This window comes from Actinia tenebrosa, unplaced genomic scaffold (genome assembly GCF_029948245.1).
Source record: "Actinia tenebrosa isolate PJP-AT-01 unplaced genomic scaffold, QUT_ActTen_1.0 PGA_scaffold11__36_contigs__length_13525064, whole genome shotgun sequence".
Taxonomy (NCBI): domain Eukaryota; kingdom Metazoa; phylum Cnidaria; class Anthozoa; order Actiniaria; family Actiniidae; genus Actinia; species Actinia tenebrosa.
This window is the reverse complement of record NW_028292571.1, coordinates 2,856,202-2,877,379: the sequence shown is the minus strand read 5'-3', so window position 1 is coordinate 2,877,379 and position 21,178 is coordinate 2,856,202. Positions and strand designations below refer to the sequence as shown.

At 38.6% G+C, this 21,178-nt stretch overlaps 2 protein-coding genes across 7 annotated transcripts in view; both read right to left on the bottom strand.

Moving 5' to 3' along the window:
- Window positions 1-3,669, bottom strand: part of LOC116292986 (mitogen-activated protein kinase kinase kinase 2) — a 31,687-nt gene extending 28,018 nt beyond the window's left edge. For all 5 annotated transcript variants that reach the window (XM_031700357.2, XM_031700360.2, XM_031700358.2 and 2 more), the window contains exons 1-2: window positions 3,503-3,669; window positions 3,176-3,314 (exon numbers count right to left, since the gene is read on the bottom strand). In XM_031700357.2, coding sequence (XP_031556217.1) covers window positions 3,176-3,179 — 4 coding nt within the window. In that variant the 5' untranslated portion in view covers window positions 3,180-3,314; window positions 3,503-3,669. The remainder of the gene's footprint in view (window positions 1-3,175; window positions 3,315-3,502) is intronic.
- Window positions 3,670-5,178: 1,509 nt separating this feature from the next.
- The window catches only part of LOC116292985 (N-acetylated-alpha-linked acidic dipeptidase 2), a 25,988-nt gene continuing 9,988 nt past the window's right edge, over window positions 5,179-21,178 (bottom strand). For both annotated transcript variants that reach the window (XM_031700356.2, XM_031700354.2), the window contains exons 2-17: window positions 18,742-19,030; window positions 18,094-18,216; window positions 16,641-16,824; window positions 15,953-16,043; window positions 15,302-15,391; window positions 14,096-14,181; window positions 13,388-13,507; window positions 13,143-13,225; window positions 12,814-12,877; window positions 11,990-12,057; window positions 10,642-10,724; window positions 9,719-9,809; window positions 9,154-9,412; window positions 8,474-8,555; window positions 7,898-7,990; window positions 5,179-7,276 (exon numbers count right to left, since the gene is read on the bottom strand). In XM_031700356.2, the coding sequence (XP_031556216.1) occupies window positions 7,099-7,276; window positions 7,898-7,990; window positions 8,474-8,555; window positions 9,154-9,412; window positions 9,719-9,809; window positions 10,642-10,724; window positions 11,990-12,057; window positions 12,814-12,877; window positions 13,143-13,225; window positions 13,388-13,507; window positions 14,096-14,181; window positions 15,302-15,391; window positions 15,953-16,043; window positions 16,641-16,824; window positions 18,094-18,216; window positions 18,742-19,030 (1,984 nt within the window). In that variant the 3' untranslated portion in view covers window positions 5,179-7,098. The remainder of the gene's footprint in view (window positions 7,277-7,897; window positions 7,991-8,473; window positions 8,556-9,153; window positions 9,413-9,718; window positions 9,810-10,641; window positions 10,725-11,989; window positions 12,058-12,813; window positions 12,878-13,142; window positions 13,226-13,387; window positions 13,508-14,095; window positions 14,182-15,301; window positions 15,392-15,952; window positions 16,044-16,640; window positions 16,825-18,093; window positions 18,217-18,741; window positions 19,031-21,178) is intronic.

Below are 21,178 nucleotides of genomic sequence, written 5' to 3'. Positions count from 1 at the left end.
ATGAAAGATTTGCAATTTTTTTCCTAGATGCTAAACTTAAACAACGATAGAATAAGGAAAAGGCAAATGTAAAAGTAAATGCATCTTATCTATATGAGTAAAGTATATTTTAAAATACATGGAGTATTTCTAGAAATGACTAAATTTGGGATCAGTAGTTAAATATTAGTAATGGTGGTTTTAATTATCTGTAAGAATATAACTAAGGAATTATACATTTTTAACAAAACTGCAGACATTAAAACAGATAAAACGACATTTCAGAATTTTCACTATTAGCAGAAATGACAAAACTTGCAATGAAAATAAAGTGGCAATCTAGTTGGATAAAATGGCTTTCTCATATAGGACTAGGTAGAATAATATTGGGGTTGAAGATCTAAGAAAGAGCATGCATGATTGAAGAAATGTAAGTTGTAATTTTACATGATTTCAATGGCTTAAATAACATTTTAGAAAGTGCACTATTTCCAGTAATGACTAAAAATCCAATTGGAAAAGCAGAAAATGGAATAAATAGGCCTTTATTAGATAAAATATTTGTGTTGCAGATTTAAGAAAGAGTATGATTTTAAAATGTTATTTTACACAATTCAATCATTATGTTCTAAAAGTAAGTTCTGTGTTACACATATTGTAGAATGTCATAATGACAAATATTTTCACTGAAACGAAATTACTAAAAGCCAACGCAAAAGAAGTAGTTCGACATTATATATGCTGCTATTTAAATTGCAACTAACAATGTATTCTCAAGTGTATACGTTCATTACTATGGCAATAGCAAAACAAATATTCATTAAAATGAAGTGCATCATCAAGATATGCTAAAATATGGAATTTTCTTCTAATATTTAAATGAGCTCAATAATCAATAGACATGGGTTCCAGAAAACTATGGATACAGTAACGTTATCATAAAAACAGATTATGGTTTTCTGCAGTTTTTGATATTCTGAGAACTATGAGAATTTCAACTGCTAGTTGAGAAATTTTGTTTTTTCACTGCTCCAAGTCAAAAGCATAAAAAATACCAACTGATTATTTTTGATTGACAGCAGCAAAAAAATTTCAGCATGCAGCTTTTAACTCCCAAGTTCGCAGAATATCAAAAACCGCACTTAACATGCAGGCACTGTAGAACAACCACTAACAAACCAATATAAGTACTGTCCTATTTGTGCTATACATGGAAATGCATATGTAGACAAAGAAAAGAGCTATATTTATTTGTCCTAGGTAATTGCCAATTTCCTCCAGTTTTCATATCAATTTCATTTATACCTCAGCCGTACCGTCTGTAATATTTATATGTAAATGTTAAATGTATAGCTTTCTAACTAGATTAACTTTTTAGTTATTTTAGATAGCTTGTTTCTTACGTTCTGGACAATTTCTCTTTAATATATTTGATAAATGTAAACATTGAGGTACTAAAATAAAATCTATGTCTACATTTATGTCTTTTCTGTGGTATGTCCTCAAGATATTCGCCAAAATTTTTTCGTCATCTAACTGCCAAAATGCTTAGCCTCATGAGTCCACAACATATTTTGATGGCTAGATGACAAAAAAAGTGGTAAAGAGGACATACCAATGAAAACTGGAGGAAATTGTTTTTCATATCACAAAAAATTAAAAATTTTACTACAAAAACAAGGGTAAAATTTGAAAGAAAAACGGGGTTTCAAGCGCGCCTGTGATTTGCTGACGTAATTTATTGCTATGTCCTCCTATTTCCCCTGGCTCTAGACCAATCAGAAAGCAAGAAAATTAACAATAGGGGTAAAATGTATAGTTTATGAGTATCCTGTCCATTTGACATAAGGGATAGATTGATGGGATCATACTACAGTATAGCATTTTATCATAAGTAATTAGTAGTAATGTCATTTATTTTTCTAATTATTAACCAATGACAGACATTTATTGTCTCTAATTCAATATTTTATGGAAATGAAGAAATAATAGGGTTCAAAAGAGTTGGATAATCAGTGGTATATAGTATTAATTGCAGAATTGAAAAAAAATTCCTTCAACTGCACATCATACGTACATATAATGCAAAAGTGAAATGACCAATTCAAACATCATTTCAAATGCAAATATTTATAAAAAATATACATAGATCTGTGAGGTTAAGGTAATAATATTTCGATAAAAATGAGTAATAACTAGTTTTCGGGACAGGATTTATTAAAACAATTGTTAGAAATCTTAAAATTATAGGTTCTCAACGTATTGACCCCTAGGGTCAAAAGCAATGAGATTGAATGAAAACAACTCATAATGGAGCCAAAATGACAATAGGCTTAGCAAATGAAGCATTTCCCACAATAAAAATCATTTTAAGAAATCTTACCATGATCTAAAGAAATCCGAGATGAAATATGGCTACCAATGGAATAAAACAACAGACGTGAACTTTAACATTTTCACCAAAACACTTGGGCAACCATTCAACTGTAGGGAAAAGTTCTGAAGCGAAACTCAAGGAAATGATTTTGGAAATATAAAATACTAGAAAACAAATATCCCCTTATGATAAAAATATAAAAAGCCCAAATGCATCGGAAAATATTTCATATCGTAGAAATTGTTTTGTCAACAGATACACGTGTAAAGTAATCTAATAACTCTAAAATCGATCTCGATATCGACATTTTAAAAATAAATTTTAAGTTAATACTTTTAAAAATTATCTATCTAAAATGCCTTTAAGAGGATATATCACTATGGAATCCTATTGAGCTGGGTGAACTATATTAACCACTGTTATAAATCAGAATTCAATTGAGATTTTTAATAATTTTTGCTTCCACGAGACAGGCGCTATTTTTGGAATCCCTGCAGACTAGATAAACAAGCGGACTCTAAAATTAAAAATATGGATTAAGTTTCTTCCTTATATAATAAGCATAATATTAAACCTTAGGGAAAGTGTCGAAGAATATGAAATGCTTGCTTTGGCGACAAGGAAATAAAATAATTCGATTGAGCGAACGCGAAGAACATTCTGGAGATGAGAACTACGTGACCCATTACAGTCGTCACTCAATCGATTCAAAAACGAACTGTTGCTCTCAATTGTACAACGAAAAACAACAAGGACGATTCTATCAAATGCTGGTTGTAAAAAGACATTGGGGCATAATTCCTAGAGTGTAAAGCTTACCCATTTTGTTGTGGTTTATCTCGCCAACCGGCGAGACACCATTACTGAAGGCCGAAATGGTTCGGCTGTCGTCAAAACCAACTTGTTTTTTTCCCGAAGTTTTTCTATATTTTTCGTCCAAATCAAATACGAAGCCTTCCTGCAAGATAATTTAGACTCGATATATCCTGAGATAATCTAGAAAGTAGTAGATGTAAGAATGTGTGTTCATGAAATGCAGAGGTGGAAAGCTTCGGTATTTCTTCTCTGTCGTCATTCAGATCACTGGGAAGACGGCAAGGCACTTGGTAAGCGGGATAATTTGAATCAATAAGAAATCATTTTTACCTTCTTAAGCCATCCTAAGTATAACCCATAGCCTTGTGGTGTGTTAGGATATTCTTCGCAGCATGTTAGAGGTCTTTAGTGAGCTGCTTTTCTTCTTTTTTTGAGCGGTGATTCGGTATTTTGACGGCGAACATGGACGGCTTCTTGCATTTCTCGTCCGACTAACTCTCCCCTACCCCTCCCCCGATCGGTAAATTTACCTAGTTCCAGTCCCTCCACTTCAATAGTCCAAAGTTGCCAAAAAGTCGGCCAAATACCACCATTCATTAATAAAATATTAGAAATTGCGTACTTCTAACTCCACAAACACTGTTATTAGACGAGGAGAGCTTCGTTAATTATTTATTGCATAAATACCGTCACAAACTGGAGCTCATAGTCGTCACGTAGCCTAGTGAGTAGTAGAAAGAAAAAGAAATGAAAAAGAATAAAAGAATGCACGGAGGATAAAGAAATGACTTCTTAAGACTAAGATGGTAAAAATAAAGAGAGCCTTTGACCACTGAGTATTCTTTAGGAATTCTACATTCATAATTATCCAATATAAAAGTATACAAATGGTATGCAAAAATTCATGTGACGGACACCGAAGATAAAAAGGCGACCAATTCGGTTCTGGCATAAGCTGACTAGCTTCTCACACATCTGAAAAATAAACGCTTTCATGTTTCCACGTGAACACGAGGCTAGTCCATGGTTCATTCACTGAATTTGTCGCCATATTTCGATTCGGTGAGTAGTAATCTTTAGGTACTAGCAAGGAGCGTTGGGGCGGTACGGTATGCAATTTGAGTACTTTCAAAAGGGGGTGGATCAATGGAACGTTCCGGGCTGGAGCTGAATACTTTGCCAAAATCAGCTGTTCATTCAGGAAGGAAGCTTATCGGCACGATGACACATTAATCTTTCACCATATCATCATTTGGCAGTGCACTTATAGTTTTTGCAGCTTTGCTTTCGAAATGATGGTTGGTGGTTGGTCATCCTTGACATCAGTCAGTTTTGGTCGAGTAGACGCAACATCAACATGTAATTCAAGGCAAAACGCTTGTATTAGATGAAGAGCTCAGAAGTCCTTGTGACTTTTCAGTTATTATCTTCACGGGCTTTAGTTAACTGCCATAATTTGACAAATCCGAGGGAATACGAACATCAGTTTAGTCTAGATAGACCACGTTCCGGGCCTCTAATCTAGATTCAGTTCACCCAAATAATGACCTGTCGTGCAACACGAAAGTTCCAAACTACGGTGGGTCATCTTCCGTCTGGAGTATAGAGTAATCCTGTACTTGCCATTAAGCGCTATTAAATAAACCTCATATCGAACAAAAGACCACTTTCTACTATCCGGGACTTATCAATTAATATATTTGTGGCCAAAAATATCAAATTTTAATGTATTTTGAAATTGATTTGATTTTAAGCCAGGGTAAATAGCTGAATGAAGTCAATGATGAATAATATTTCCAACTTAAAGCTTTATCTTGCCTTTAAAGACCTAAATAATGTCTATGAACCATTTATAATTCTTAAATTCACTAATTAACCTTGAACCCGAATGAATGACAATGCTCATGCCCGGCTTAAGTGGAGTTTTTCCACTATGACGTGAATTTTGATTCGATAACTAGATATTTTTAGTATGTCGATATAAACAGATAATGACAAGGATAAGATAAGTCTGAACAGGATTATAATATTTGTGGTGGTAATAATAAAGAGTACAAACAATATTATCTTTTCTAGAAGCTGGCTGAGGCCTATATTGATCAATATTTCCTTAGCAACGAAAGTACGACTGCGTGCGTCTGCAAAAGAGCAAAGTCTTCGTTTAAAACTGAACGCCGACAAAATATGCCTATATTCTTTTTAAAAATCTACTCCTTAAGATGCAGTAACACGAGTAACAATGAATACGGTGCTGAATTTATATGTTAAGCGTATGCTACCGGTGCTGAATTTGTTGCGCAAAATTGCTGCGTTGGAAAACAGAGCTAATGCTCTCGCACGTAATACCACATGCAACGCAAGAGCAAAAAAAAAAAGTAGTATACTTGGCTACTTTGTGCAACGGCGAAAATTTGCTATACGTGAACGGTAGTATTTTTTGCTCGGTCTCCGATAGTCGCACGTCAATACTCAGTGCCCAGGCTTGAAGGCTTGCCGGGCGCGCGCACAGTACCCATATTACCTCACCTTTGAACTACAGTGAGGAAATTTGAGACATGGAGAAATTTTTCATACTTTTTTGAATGCATACCGTAAGTTGTCCCTTGAGCCAATCGATTGAGAATAAGATTTATTTTCATGACTTCGTGTATTTGAACCCAATGATTCATAGTTTAAAGGGTTTGAAACAATAGAAAGTTTAGGAAATAATAACCTGGAAAAAATAACGTGTTCATGGTTCAAGTGTCCTCACTATGATTGACCAAAGTACATAACGCAAAAATCGGTTTCTTAAAAGGATACACGTTTGTACATGCAATCTTGTTCTAAAATTGCAGCGTTGAGTATACACTTAAGGCGTGGACACGCGATGCAACATTGCGCGTAACATTGCAGGCAATAATGTTGCTGAAGTAGGATGGTCTTCTACTTCAGCAACGTTGCGTGCAACAAATTGCGTCGTGTGTCATGGCTCGCAACATCAATTACATGCAACATTGCGCGCAATGCTACACCGTGTGTCCGTAGCTTTAGCTAAATATTTTACTGACATTATGCGAGCGTTTATAGTTGGAAAGCTATGTACATGTGTACACCGGATCAAAGGATGCCTGATTTACGATGCTTTGTATTACAGATATCTGGAAACCATTTTGGCATCCCAGGTCGAGTTACAGTTCGAGTTCATAATAATAACTAAAGGATTATAGAGGTTAAGAAATGTCGTGGCACTTGATTTTGAATGTCAAACTTACATACATCTCTGTTGCTTCATTTAATATCTGATTGCATGGTAGGACGGGCTTAAAAGTCGCTCAACTTGTAACGCAAAACTTGATTGAGTTTAGCAAATTGAAAAACGAATTTTGGGTGTTTTATACCACTCTGCTCGGGACGAGACAAAATTCTTCGATTGCACGTTACGTCATCGCGACCATGTTGGTGCCATTTGACAAAATATTTCTCATTAGCATCCATTGTTAACGGTCACCACAATGGTCGCCATGTTTTTGTCTTTTGGCTCTCTTGGGAATGCTTGCAACCCATCAATGTTCTAGGGTGCTTACCATTCAACCGAAAAAAAACGCAGATTCCGATCGGAAAGTTCCGGAAAACTCGGTCTTCCGATTGAGGTAATCCCCTTTTCCCGCTCTTTTCGGTTCTTTCAGTAGACGCGTTTACCATTTTTCGGAAGTCCGAAAGTTCCCGCTCTTTTCTTTCCATTAGCGAATGAATTTCCAACCGGGTGGATTGGTTTAAATGGTAAGCTCCCCTGATCTTTCTCCCTCCGCAAAACCTAACATGCTAAATTTCAATGCTGTGTGACAAGTTGAACGACTGACTCCGTTCCCCCTTTTGCAACCACATCCTCTTTGGAATGATCGCAAACAAATGAAGATGTAGTTTGACATTGAAGTAAGCTTCATTCAAATCGTTGATTCCATAAACTGAGCCGCCCACTCTATAGCAACGATCACATGTGACAACTGGGTTTTAACTAGTTCCCATTCTCCTGTCCTACTGGCTAACTGGAGAGCGTCGCTGAGGCCTGGGAACGTGGCACTTGCATATGAATTGAAGATACTTGGAGCAAAGATGCTGTGCCTGCAATAAGAGAATAAAACCAAGAAAAAGAATGAGATAACTAAAAAAATCCAAACATGGGTCTTGCTCCCACTGAAAAGAAAAACTACACCCAAACCGACAAAAAAACGTTATCTATCTAACCAAGTATTTGAAAACACAACCACGCCAGTTTATGCTTTATACTTTTTCTACGTTTGCCCCCTTGGCATCCAATAATTGAAGATTGCCGCTGCATCAGCACAAAGGTCTACTGGAGACATAGAGCAGTTTTCGTATGACTGTGAAAAGCTCACGGCACGAACACGGTCGTGACACAGCAAGGGATACGCCAGACCAATCACATTGCTCGAGAATTTACTCTCCATCCAATCAAATACCCAGAACACGGCACGAACGCTGCACGGACATGGTCACGCCAAGGTCACAGCACTGTCGAAACCAATCATATTGCGCGAAAAAACAATAAGACATTTAAAATTCTAGAAAACTTCACGGTCACGGCACAGCACGCATACGGCACTGAGCTTTTCACAGTCATACGAAAACTGCTTTATACTTTTATGCTGTATGGTGGAAATAGATGCGAGACGTGCAATGAGAAGAAAGATCGATTCTTGTTGGTCTTTTTTCTTGACTTACCAATATAAGGGTCTCTCAGGTAGTCCCTCGGGATTCAAGAAGGTTTTCTCGAGGCCCATCAATCTATCGTTGATGGTGCGTAAAGCATCGGTACTGACGATACACGAAAAACAAAATAATATGAATGAAATCAGAGATAATGATGGTTTGTTAAATGGTACAAACATGGTGGCAATGACGTGCAATCGTGAAGAAATAGAAAACGCGCGCGCGTGCTGTGTGCAGTCATAAAGCACGCGGGAATTGGCAGAAGAATTGTTAGGAGAAGCACGACGCGTAGCGGAGTGCTTCTCGACACTTCTCAAGTGATCTGCCAATCCCAAAACACTTTATAACTGCACACAGCACAGCAAGTTTTTTATTTCTTTTATGAAATAATTCATTACAGCTATTTTATAAAAGAATATAGTAATGATGCATGACAATGAATAAGAAAGTGATCATGATTATGATGGTTATTGTTGATGCTAATGGCGTGTATCTGGTGCTGATGATATTTATGACAGTGATTATGATGATGATGATTGATCTTTACAGCAATATTTTTGGTTAGAATCTGAAGAGCGTTTCACTTACTCGTTTGTCTGGGTGTTATCTATCTTTGTTTGCATATATTTTACTCCTCTGCTAAATTTGTCTACAGCTTTAAAAAGATATTCTGAAAGGAAAACATATCTAAAATTAGCAAAGCAATGGTCAAAGGCGCCATTGTCTAGAGAATGATAAGAATGATAAGACAGGAATTAATCATGAGAATGTTTAACTAATTTTGAAAAGAAAAGAAAAATCTAGATATGGTGATCCAAGGCATTGAAGAAATTGAAAACGGGCGCGCGTATTGCGTGCAGTTATTAAGCACGCGGGGTTTGGCAGAACACAAGAGAGGTGTTAGGAGAAGCACGACGCGTTCGACGCGTAGCGGAATGCTTCCCGACACTTCTCGAGTGTTCTGCCAAACCCCAAGTGCTTTATAACTGCACACAGTACAGCAAGCAAGTTTTTTATTTCTTTTATGAAATACAAATTACAATAACCGTTATTTAAGATATGAATGACTGTGTGCTCTCATAAAGCACGCGCTCCCAACCAATCAGAACGCGAGAATTAATACAGTTATTTTAGAATATCCATGCGTGTAGCAAGAAGAGCCTTCCGTAAATATATCTACTGCATGCATGGCACAATCACCTTGGTAACGGTAGAGAGCCCCCTTACACCAATTCCTACTATCCTTTGACCAGATTCTTAATTCTTACCTAGAGAAATGGACTGATTATCTAACTGTTTTCCATAATCTTTCTTCAGTTTTAACACAGAGCCATTAATAACGCTGACGTAGTCGCCTAAACTAAATGGGATTATAGGACTTTCGGCTAGTAAGTAAACTGATGTCAACCACATTTTCGTTACGGCTAAATGAGTGTGGAAGAAAGGGTCCACGAATTTCTTGACGTAATTGAAGGTGTCGAAGAGAGAGTGGTATGTTGGATAGGTGGTCACGTTGTACATTTCCCTCTGAAAGACAAAAAGAGAGCTTAAATAATATTGTGAAAATGGATGGATGGATGGATGGAGGGTGGGAGAGTGGGAGAGATGGATGGAGGGATGGATGGATGGAGGGAGGGATGGAGGGAGGGAGGGAGGGAGAGAGAGAGGGAGGGAGGGAGGGAGGGAGGTATGAATGGAGGGATGGAGGGATAGAGGGATGGGTAGAGGGTGGGAGGGATGGATGGAGGGAGGGATGGAGGGATGGATAGAGGGTGGGAGGGATGGATGGAGGGAGGAATGGAGGGATGGATGGGTGGATTTCTGATTCCCTACCGTGTTGAACATATATCTCAGGTCGAAGGAAGGAACGCCAGTACGCAGGAAAAATGGGGCGTAATCACTGCCTGAACCAAGAGGGTTGATCCTGAGGAGAAAAATTGATAGTGAGCTAGAGATGTTATCAAGAAACACGATAAAAATGACAAGGAAACCGGGAAAAAACAACAACAAAAGACAAGCAATCATAGAAAATATAATCTCTGATAACCGAAGTATCCATGTAAAACCAAATTTGTATAGCCATAAATTATACGTCTAAATTTCGTAAAATCTGTGAGTTAGCCATGCCCTGACTTTGATCAGCCAATGCAGGGGTTGTTTCAGGGCTCAATCTGTGAGTTAGCCATGGCCTGACTTTGATCAGCTCAGAGGTTGTTTCAGGGTTTGATCTGTGGGTTAGCCATGGCCTGACTTTGATCATCCCAGAGGTTGTTTCACGGTTCAACCTGTGAGTTAGCCGTGCCCTGACTTTGATCATCCCAGAGGTTGTTTCACGGTTCAACCTGTGAGTTAGCCGTGCCCTGACTTAGATCAGCCAATGCAGGGGTTGTTTCAGGATTCAATCTGTTAGTTAGCCGTGCCCTGACTAAGATCAGCCCAGAGGTTGTTTCAGGATTCAATCTGTTAGTTACCCGTGCCCTGACTAAGATCAGCCCAGAGGTTGTTTCAGGATTCAATCTGTTAGTTACCCGTGCCCTGACTAAGATCAGCCCAGAGGTTGTTTCAGGATTCAATCTGTTAGTTAGCCGTGCTCTGATTTAGATCAGCCCAGAGGTTTTCAGGGTTGTATCTGTGAGTTAGCCATGCCCTGACTAAGATCAGCCCAGAGGTTGTTTCAGGATTCAATCTGTTAGTTAGCCGTGCCCTAGCTTTGATCTCAGGTTTTTCATATACATGTGATCCATAATGCGTCTTACCGCGGGGTTTTCCCTGATGGTGAAGGCGATCTTTCCAGCCAGGAGTCGTACACAAAACGATCTTTATCTACGGGATCTGGAGTCTTAACCGAACAATGCAAAAATGATCTATATCATACATGTAATATATAATCGATATCGCTTTCTGTATGGAATAGATGGAAGTAATGTTTATTGACATTGCCGTCATGTCATGCTCAATTGCCAATCATTTTAACAACAGGTTTTGTCACTTTCCTTTATTTGATTGTCCAATAGATTTATGGTTGTCAATAACAACCAAAGAAAACAAATTTCGTCATCGTATGCCAACCTATAACCCCCTTGCAGCACTTCGGAATGCAGCTCAACTTGGAGAGCAAAATAGGTTTTTACCGGCGTTTGCAATGCTACGCGGCCACCCCAGACAAAAATCGCGACGTGCACTTTGCAATAGACTGCCGTCAATCAAACAAGTTGACGTCATTTACACGCGTTTGGATCGGCCCCGGATAGGCCCGCTGAGTGTGGCTCATAATACTTGTAAACAATCGACAAGTTTTTGCGCCTTTTGAATCACACACCTGTGTAAATGGCGTCAACGTGTTTGATTGACGGCAGTCTAATGCAAAGTGCATGTCGCGATTTTTGTCTGCGATGGCCGCGTAGCAATGCAAACGCCGGTAATTCTCAGGAGATTCTCTGGAGATTCTTTTGTTTTGTCCTCCAAATTGAGGAAATGGGCAATTTGCACTTAGAGATCAAGTGACTCTCGAATTTCAACCAAGCAGTTGTGTCGCCATGAACTAAACAAACGGAGAAGAATCACGTGATGCGACCTCTTTGTGAAATTGTGAGCTGAGTCAGGAAAAATAATCAGTTTTTTTGGTTTTTGTTATTAAAAGACTCGATGACTACAAGCTGCAATACAGTACTTGGACGATTGACGGCGGCCATCTTGGATCACAAGCATGATGGGGCGTCCCGGGGAAAAAAAAGCTTTGTTACAGTAAAGATGTCGATTGATATTAATGGTTCACTCCAAGAGAATGCAATAAAAGATGAATTAAGACGACACATCGATCACCTTTACACATAAAAGAAAGACGAACACAGGAAACTCTATATCATGATATTTCGTCATCTTTGTTTCGCTTTACCTCCTGGCAAGATGGCCGCCGTATCGTCGAAGTAGTCCATTCGCTATGCGGTATCCATATTAGCCTGCGTCACATTTGGACTTTTTTCTCGGTTAAGTCCGTGGACTTAACCGAGAAAAAGTTCGGATGTGACGCAGTCTATATCCAAATATCGTATTCAAATGTTAGACGTTAACTTTTTAAAGTAGCTGTTCCATCACGCAGTTTACCTTTTTAGCTGCGGCGTAGAGTACATTATGTAACAGTGGACTGGACCAGCTGAGTAGAGTGTAGTTACCTGGCAACGACAAAACAGCTGATGAACACATGGAACAAATGAATATATATACGTCTATTGACAAAGACAATGCCTAATCATATGTTAAAGATTGTTACCCAACAACGATTAGCTTCTTAAGTATTTTGGGTAACATTTACTCATGATTTGCATAAATCTATAAGGTATTCACATTGTAAATATTTTATAACGAAAATAAAAAATCTTTTGTTGCTATTGTTAAATGACAGTGCTATTAGTTAAGAGCAAACATGACATTATTAATTGTGGCCATTGTGCTTTTCTATTGCGTGTTTTTACACCACGTAATTCATATCTTCCTTGCACTTGTTGTTGCTGCAATTGCTGCGAAAGCTAAGGCCCATTGTACTTCCTGTGTCAGTGACTAAGTCAGTGCAGCAACGTTACAACAAAATTACGATATGAAAATGAAACGAGTGAACTATTCTAACAATGACCAATGCACGACAAGAGGAACAACAGCAACAACAACAAAAACAACAGCAGTAACAATTAACAACAAAACAATTGCAACAACAACAACAGCAAGCAGCAACATCAAAAACAACAACAGCAACAACAACAGCAATAAAAACAAATTACAACGACAACGACAAAAAAGCAAAAAAAAAAAAAAAAAGCAAAAGTAACAGTACCAACAACAATACCAACAAAAAGAAAGAAAGAAAAAAGTAAGCTGCGAGGTATCTGTGGATGTCACTCGTTTTATCATTTTCACTGTTTACAACAAAATACCTCGTACTGGTGAATCAACGTTTAGGTACGCCACTGCACGATAATATAACGTGTGTATGTTATCCTGAAAAATACATTGGAATTAAATAATGTAAGTATAAATAAATGTAATATATAACATTATTATATATAATAATATAATGTAATATATAAATAATGTAAAGAAAACGTTAATCAAAACTTTGTTGATGTTCGCTTAATTCCCTTCCAAGAGAAAAAATTCCATGACGAGAACGGAGTTGTCATTTAGGGAAAACCCGATGTCGTATACAGGCAGCTTGCTCCGTAGTTTTGATAGAAAATGATATATCACAAAAACCATACTGCACCTCGACCCATTCTGTAGACCCTAGAAGACCATACTCTTCACCTCCCCAACTAGCTAGAACGATACTTCGACGTGGTCTCCAGCCTGAAGCCATCGCAAAGAAAAAAGATTTTCAGTTCATATGTATAAAGGAATGAGAAGAATATGACGATGATGAGAAGGAGAAGGAGAAGGAGCAGGAGAGGGAAAAGGAGAAGGAAGAGAAGGAGAAGGAAGAGAAGGAGAAGAAAAGGAAAATCACCTGACCTTTTTTGACTTTTTGGCTCAAGACTTTGGACAGCTCCATCATGCAAGATGAACCACTTGAAGGATCGATTCCACCAAACACCCAGGCATCACGATGGTTACCTAGCAACACAAGCCTATCTGGAAAAAGACAAGGGAATTCTAGGGGTGATCTTTTTCTCATTTAATTAAAAACGTATCTCGACCACCTACTACTGTTACTACCATGCTACCACCACCAACAGCAATTACCATATCTCTTTTCGAACACTATCAACACTACTAACCAACACAACACAATATCCATATCACTACCAACACCCGATCCCCACTACCTCATCATTACTAACCAATATCACTACCAACACCACTCCCCACTACCTTATCATTACTAACCAATATCGGAGGGATGTAAAAGAACCACTGAGAACGTAAAGATACCCTGGCAGTGACCATCCTCAGTGCCTACACTTAACTAACCACCTCTCATGTTTGTAAGTTGCATAAAAAAGCAATCTGGAATTCACAACTCAATGTAAAGCGCCTTTGATTATCCAGAAAGGGCACTATATAAATCACAAATCATTATCATTATCATTACCACAGTGTGTACCTACACAAAGCGTAACCGTCAACTCGTTTCTTCCGAGGGCTTTTGCAGCCCTGAGGCCACACAAAATGCTTCATTAGTCATACAAAAGGTTATATAAAACCACTTTCCTCTCTTACCAGGCTCCTCTCTTCCCTTGATGACAGCGATAACATTGACTATATCCTTTCTGACGTGGTCATTGTTCGTAACTACCTTGACACTCCTAGCAGACAAGACAATTAACAAGTTCAGAACAATTGCAAAATTATACGAGGGCAGAACAGCTTTAGTCTAGAAACTATATGATACTGTTACTGCGCATGTCGAGGACTCGAGTTTCTAAGACTGTCATACGTCCCTGAAAAAGATCGAATAAGCCTGAAGCGAGATGACGTTTTACCCCCGTCTCTAGACCATAATCCTTTTCGCATTGCTTTTGTTCTTTAATTATGACTATTGTTCCTGTATTCTCTAAGGAATCAAAAATTTTGATATGAAAGAATTTTAAAAACTATTATGGTATAGAGTCGGGGGTAAAACGTCATTTCGCTTCAGGCTTATTGTATTGAATAGGTCCTTTGCAGTTAACGGTCACGTGTCTGTACTGGTGAGCAAAATTTTTTATTTTATTTTAAATTGGAGATTCTTTTTAGTTACTTGTAAAGAACTGAATGAAACGATGTGCAACCAGTGTGTCACGAAATGCAGTTTTATTACGATCTCTCGAAACAGGTTGTAGAAAGTTTGTTTCTTCACCAGTATATTTCACCCATGGGAATCAAGATGTTCATTCATTTACTCTCAGTGAATTAATCAGCACGTGATTACTGAGCTGCAAAGGGCCTACTGGGAATCAAGGTTGGCTCAGCGGTGGTGTACTAGTCTCTCGCCTCTAAAGGTCTTGGGATCGATACCTGGACGCGGCATCGCATGTTAGTTTGCTGCGTCTCTACCTTGATTTGAGGGTTTTTTATCCGGGGTCTCTGGTTTTTCTCCCTGTGCAAGACCTAACACGTTAAATTCGAATTCGATCTGAGAGGTTTGCGGTGCCATGACTTTGATCAGTCCAGAGTTTGTTTCAGGGTAGTGATAACATGGTGTACTGATAGAGGGTCCAGATAATGAATTATAAAAAATAAATAAATAAAAAGCCTCTAACTCCTTGGACACACCCCACATCCTTTCCCTCCCCTCCCCCCACCCCCCCCCACCCCCAACCCCCCCCCCCCCCCCACCACCACCCACCACCCACCACCACCACCATCCTACATGGATCCGTCAATATAGTTTACTGTATATCCTATGCGATCCTAAAGTTTCAGTTAATGAGTTCACATCAGTACCAGTTTGCAATCTTGAACCCTGGTCCCAGTTTATAAGTAACGTTGATCCCTCCTTGCCATGAATCTGGAGCGGCGGGTCCTCTCATTAGACTAAAAATAAAAACACGAAACCACGAAAATATAATAACAATTTTCAGTCTAATATTAATGATCGTCCTAAAGCATCCGCAGCTCTACCGGTGCAGGCTTTTTTCCTGTGGTCGTAAGTGAAAATTAAAGAAAGAAAATTGAAGATAGGAGAAAAACTACGTTGGCTCGTCCACATGGGGAAAGCATGTCAAGGCCCGTATCTCACTGCAACAGTTATTGTTGAGCGCAACGTAAAGTAACCTTCAGAGTAAAAATTACTTTTTGATGCTGTTCAGCTGTTCTTTCTGCATCGTGTACTGTCGTTGAAACTAGCTGCGCGCAACGGTGCAAAAGTAGATCTCGCAACGGTTCCCGTGGTGTGTACAAAAGCGGAGAACTTCCTGGTTGCGTGAAACGTTGCGCGCAACGATTAAGAATCGTGTGTTCGAGCCTTAGGACAAGCTTTAGTTTTGCCGGAAAACACCGACCCCTAGCAAAACGTTTGAAAAATCACAATAGATTCGTTTGAGTTGCACAATAGATTCAGCTAAAAGTTGAATGTCCTCGTGTAAGCCAATTTACCTTAAAAATCTCTCGGCATCTCTAGCAGATATAGGGTGTGCAGGAATCTTTGGTAGAGCTATTTCCGCTGTTTTACTTCTATAGACGCCCTCTGAAACAATTATTTAATAATATGAATATTTTCATAACAAATAGTAGCAGATAAAATTTATATCTTCACTAGTAAAATTATTATCCTAATCATAAAATCTATATATCTGTGCATAGTCGTCGAATTTCTCCTTGATCGTTTTTGGTCTGTCTGTCTTTCAGTCTGTCTCTACATATAGACAATGAATATTTAACAATTATTCGCCGAAGACAAAGTGTATATCGGGCATAATGACCGAAACGAAGTTGAGGTTATTATTCCCGATATTCACTGAGCCTGAGGTGAATAATTGTTTTAGTATAAATACACAGGTGATTCTTTCAAAAAAAGGAAAAAAAAGAAGATGAAAGACTTTTTTTTTTCCAGTAACAGCAACAAAGCGGCTGGCCGCCATTTTGGATTATCGCTGGAGGTGATTATCGTGTGATAATTTGAGTTTCTCGACCAATCAGCGCGCGTGATTTTCAATAATCACCTGTGTATTTATACTAAACTAAGATAATCAAAATCCAAATGTAACAAAAAATGAAGAAAAAGAAGATACATTTATACTGCGCATGCCCAGAGAAAGTGGAAAAATTGGAGAATATTCATTACCTTTTGCTGGGTACCTGGGAGTGAGGGGGTCTCCTGTACCCAGTAATACAGAGCCTCTCTGGACCCCAGACCTTGGAAGCCACCAGCCATCAGGGTAAAGATCTTTGTCGGGGACTGGAGCAAAGTCTTTTGGGTCGTTGAATATGAGGACCGCTTTTGCACCTCCATTAGCAGCATTGGTAACCTGTGAATGAGATCAGTCGGAAAGATAGAAACAAACACGAAAAAGGAGCAAGGAGCCAAGGAGGCAGTGAGGCGAGGAGGCGAGGAGGTGAGGGGGCGAGGGGGCGAGGGGGCGAGAAGGCGAGGAGGCGAGGAGGCGAGGAGGCGAGGAGGCGAGGAGGCGAGGAAGCGAGGAGGCGAGGAGAGAGAGAAAACGAGGCAGTGCAAAGGTACGCCGTTTTGAAGCGAAAAAACAAACAGACAAAAGCAAACACAGATAAACAAACAATAAAGACTGCACAAACAACGAAATGAACGAAAGGACAAACAATGAACGGCAAAGACACAATGGAACAAAAATATAAGCAAGAAGATTAAAGATATTAAATAACGAATTTATATTAAATTTGATAAAGAACTACATAAATAAATATACTACAAGGTGTAAGTTCGCTCCTCCTAGTCTCTTGTCACATGATCAGGCTCAGAGTTGACCAGGAACGCCTGGCTCAAAAATGTTTCAAAAGTAATTTGTGTTTGCAAGTAATGCGATCACTGTTCGCAAGTAATGAATGAAAGCCAAAGCGGAAGTCGCTATGTTGGAATGTGAAGAATTAACTGAAAAGGATCGTCGTATTAGACGTAAGCGAGGTGTTAGCTTCGATAGTATTAAACGGGCACAAACCGGATTCGTTTTGTTAAAGTCATTTAGTGAAAGGAAGGTCTTTGATAAATAATGCTGCAAAGAGCAGTGTTTTTAAAGTAGTGATGCCGAAAGACGTGTTTCAAAAGTAATCCGTGTTTCTGCAAGTAATACATGGTGGTGAAAGATATGAATTCAAAAATAATTTACACAAGAACAGTTTCAAAAGTCAGTTGTCTTCTAGGTTACATGTTTTCAAAGGTAATTTGAGTGAAACAAGCATGTTTTTGTAAGTAATAAGCGGTAAAAAGATATGAATTCAAAAGTAATTGGCACAAGCTACACATATCTAATTTTGAACCCGAAAACGCGCCATACACGGCAAGACACGAACTCTTCATCCAATCAAATGCACGAAACACGTCACGAACACGACGCGGACACGGTCACGACAAGGACACGGCACTGCTAGACCAATACATTGAGCAAAAGAAAGCCAATAAAAACTGTAGGAAATATCACGGTTGCGGCACGGCACTGAACTTTTCACAGTCATACGAAATCTGCACTAGTATACGACAACAACAACAATAATAACAATTTATTACTTCAGTTATAAATATTTACAAACATACACAATCTTGTTACCTTATCTCCTCTAAACACCTGGCCATAACGAACCAGAACAATTTTATCAGTGCAGTTGATATTCTTTGATCGTAAATATTCAAAATCGTCACGACTTCCATAGTTTGCATAAACAATTTCGCCCTAGAAAAACAAATAAATGATCATGCAATGGAACCATTTGCAACATGGGCTCTCTTTAATGGGGGTGTGGATGGTGGTACCCGATTGTCAGTAATCAACCACTAATTTTTTGGCCAATTGTCAGTTAACTGTTAATAATTTCACAAGCGCTGACCATAATACCCGGGGGGTGGGGACTCTCTTGAAAAGTGGGTAGTGGGGCTCGACTTTGAAAATGACCCTAAAAGGTACGCATGAATTAACTGAGATGTTGATTTCAGACCCTTAAAGTTATGACCACATTTAAAATGACAACGTTTCCAATCATTATATTCTTGTATGACGTTTGATATCTTTTAAAACGAACAAATCTGACCCTAAAAGGTACGGAGTCAGCCGGGAGTCAGCTGGAGACCCTAAAAGGTACGCGAGGTCTCATTTTCGACCCTAAAAGGTGTTATTTAACTGTAAATGCTAATATTAGGTTATTTATCATTTAACTACTATTTTTTTTGAAAGCTTTTCGTTACCGTGGGCTTTACTTACAGTTTCTTGTCCTGTTGGCGAGTAAGCGCTAAACGGTGGAGTTGCATCAGGGGAATCGCAGCTAGGATCAACTATATCTTCCTTCTGTGCAGTCTCAAACTTTACTCCACCCTTGTCATCAAGAATAAAGGCAGCATTGGTTTTGTTTTTGGTCGGGAAAGACAAAAGGACGTTATATTTGACCGTTTTAACGGTATCGAAGCCGTAGCTTTTCCAAGTTGAGCTGATGTTGTTGGCGAGTTCAGTGTTTCTTGACGATGCAGCGATGTGTGGTTTTGAAGTGAAGTATCTGTTAAAAGGAATAAGACATTCAGAACTTAGAGGATATCTTCCAATTTGAAGAGTTTTTGACACACGAGCTTGCAATTATTGGCGCGAACATAAGCCAACGAATTATTATGGGGACTTAGCACATTATTAGCGGGGGTGGGTGTTCGGAAAAATTGTAGGAAAGTTACGTTATTATGAGAAAGTGGTTAGGAGGGAGGGGGGGTATCAGGATCTAAATTGAAAGAAGATTATGTAATTGTTGCCCCCTCCATTTGATAGTAAATGAAAGCCCCCTATAAGAAAACATTCCAGGCACGTTTACAACTTCAGAGCGAAAGCCCGTTCAAGTGGCCAAAAAAATGACGCCAAAAAGAAATAAATAAATAAAAATTGTGGAAGTGTTCACGGTATAGGGCGCTTACAGTATGAGTTAAGGTGGCACCGCCTTAGCAAATTAATGATAGTTAAAGAAATTCTATTTCATTAGCTTATACTCTCTACGACCATTTTCGGATTTCCTTTCCTAGTTGATTCAATCCCGTTTTACAGTGCAGAGAATTATTAGCCGTCCACGACCGCAACTGAACTTGGCCTTTGCTTTGCCAGACGAAACGTCAATAGGGTGGAAGGGTGGAAAGGCGTTAAACGGAATCGTTGGATCAAACCCTAAGGCCTGACAAAAGCTTATGCTAAGAGCCTGTCATATGATTCTTGCTAGCAGAATGTCGATTCTCACAAGGTTTTACCCCCTCATAGGGACAGTTATTAACAATTATCACATGTTATGATTCGAATCCAATCTATGAGGAAAACACAGTAATAACTTGGATGATTTAATGCAATGGGATATTGTTTTTTGTGTGTGCAGATTTTAGATTCTTTATCATGTGTCCTGATTTTTTGAGTGCAATTTTGGCATATTCGAATGGATTAAAAGAGAGAGCTATTAACAGAGAAATGAAAAAGAAGGAAAGAGTGAGAAAGATGAATAAAGGAATGAAAGGAAACGAACAAACGTAAAAGCAAAAGAATGGACTGACACTTAAAAAGAAAGAAAGAAAGAAAGAAAGAAAGAAAGAAAGAAAGAAAGAAAGAAAGAAAGAAAGAAAGAAAGAAAGAAAGAAAGAAAGAAAGAAAGAAAGAAAGAAAGAAAGAAAGAAAAAGAGAGAGAGAGAGAGAGAGAGAGAGAGAGAGAGAGATAGAGAAAGAAAGAAAGAAAGAACTAGCTGCTTAACTTTTCCTCAGCTCAAAACATTTATTATTCGCGTCGTAGCAAGATGTGTAATGCGCATGTTTGAATATATCCAACATACCGAATAAACGAACGAAAGAACACAAAGAATGAGCCAAGTGAGCAACTGCGGATTGTCCCTGCTAGCAGAGTCTCCCCCCAGCTCGTTGGCAATTCTCGGCAGAGAAAATAAATCGCCAAGAATCGCCAACGAGGAAGACTCTGCTGCGCAGGGAACTGTGAAATGGCTGAAGGAGATAAATGGGTCCAATACTGACCACAAAGGTTAATACTGGACCAGTTTCCTTATCATTTATACAATCTGATCAAAGGATCTCATAATTAGGCAGCATTAGTCTAAAATATTAATTAAAAAAGTTTTTACGATGTTACCATATGTTTCGTTTCTTAGAACTATTACACCATTTTAAAAGATAATCTAACTGGCGCCTTGGTGAAACTAAACCGTGTCTACTAGTGAACGTTCTTGAAGAATTTTTCTTTCCTGTGCGGATTTAATGATTATAAAAAAATCCAAAACGACGTTCTATACAATATAGTTGAATGGAAAAAGATTTAATGATGTGAGGTGGTGTCTTTGGTATAATTTTAACGAGTAATCGGAGTAGTTTTTGAGTGTATCAGGTAAAGGTGAACCATAACAAAAGGTGCTGAAAGATCTAAAAACTAATGCCTTCATATATACATAAAGAACACCTAGAAAAAAAGATTTTTCGTTGGATGACGGCTGCAGTCGTAAGACGGTGTAAATCATTATCACTTCAATTCATTGAAATCTTTAAAAATATTGCCTGCTGTTGCGTCCATCACACCGTTACGGCCATGAACAAGTGTCTTACGACTGTCAAACATATTATAGTTGATGCGTATCTTGATCGTTAGCCTAAAGAAAAACACACGTACTACCACTTATAA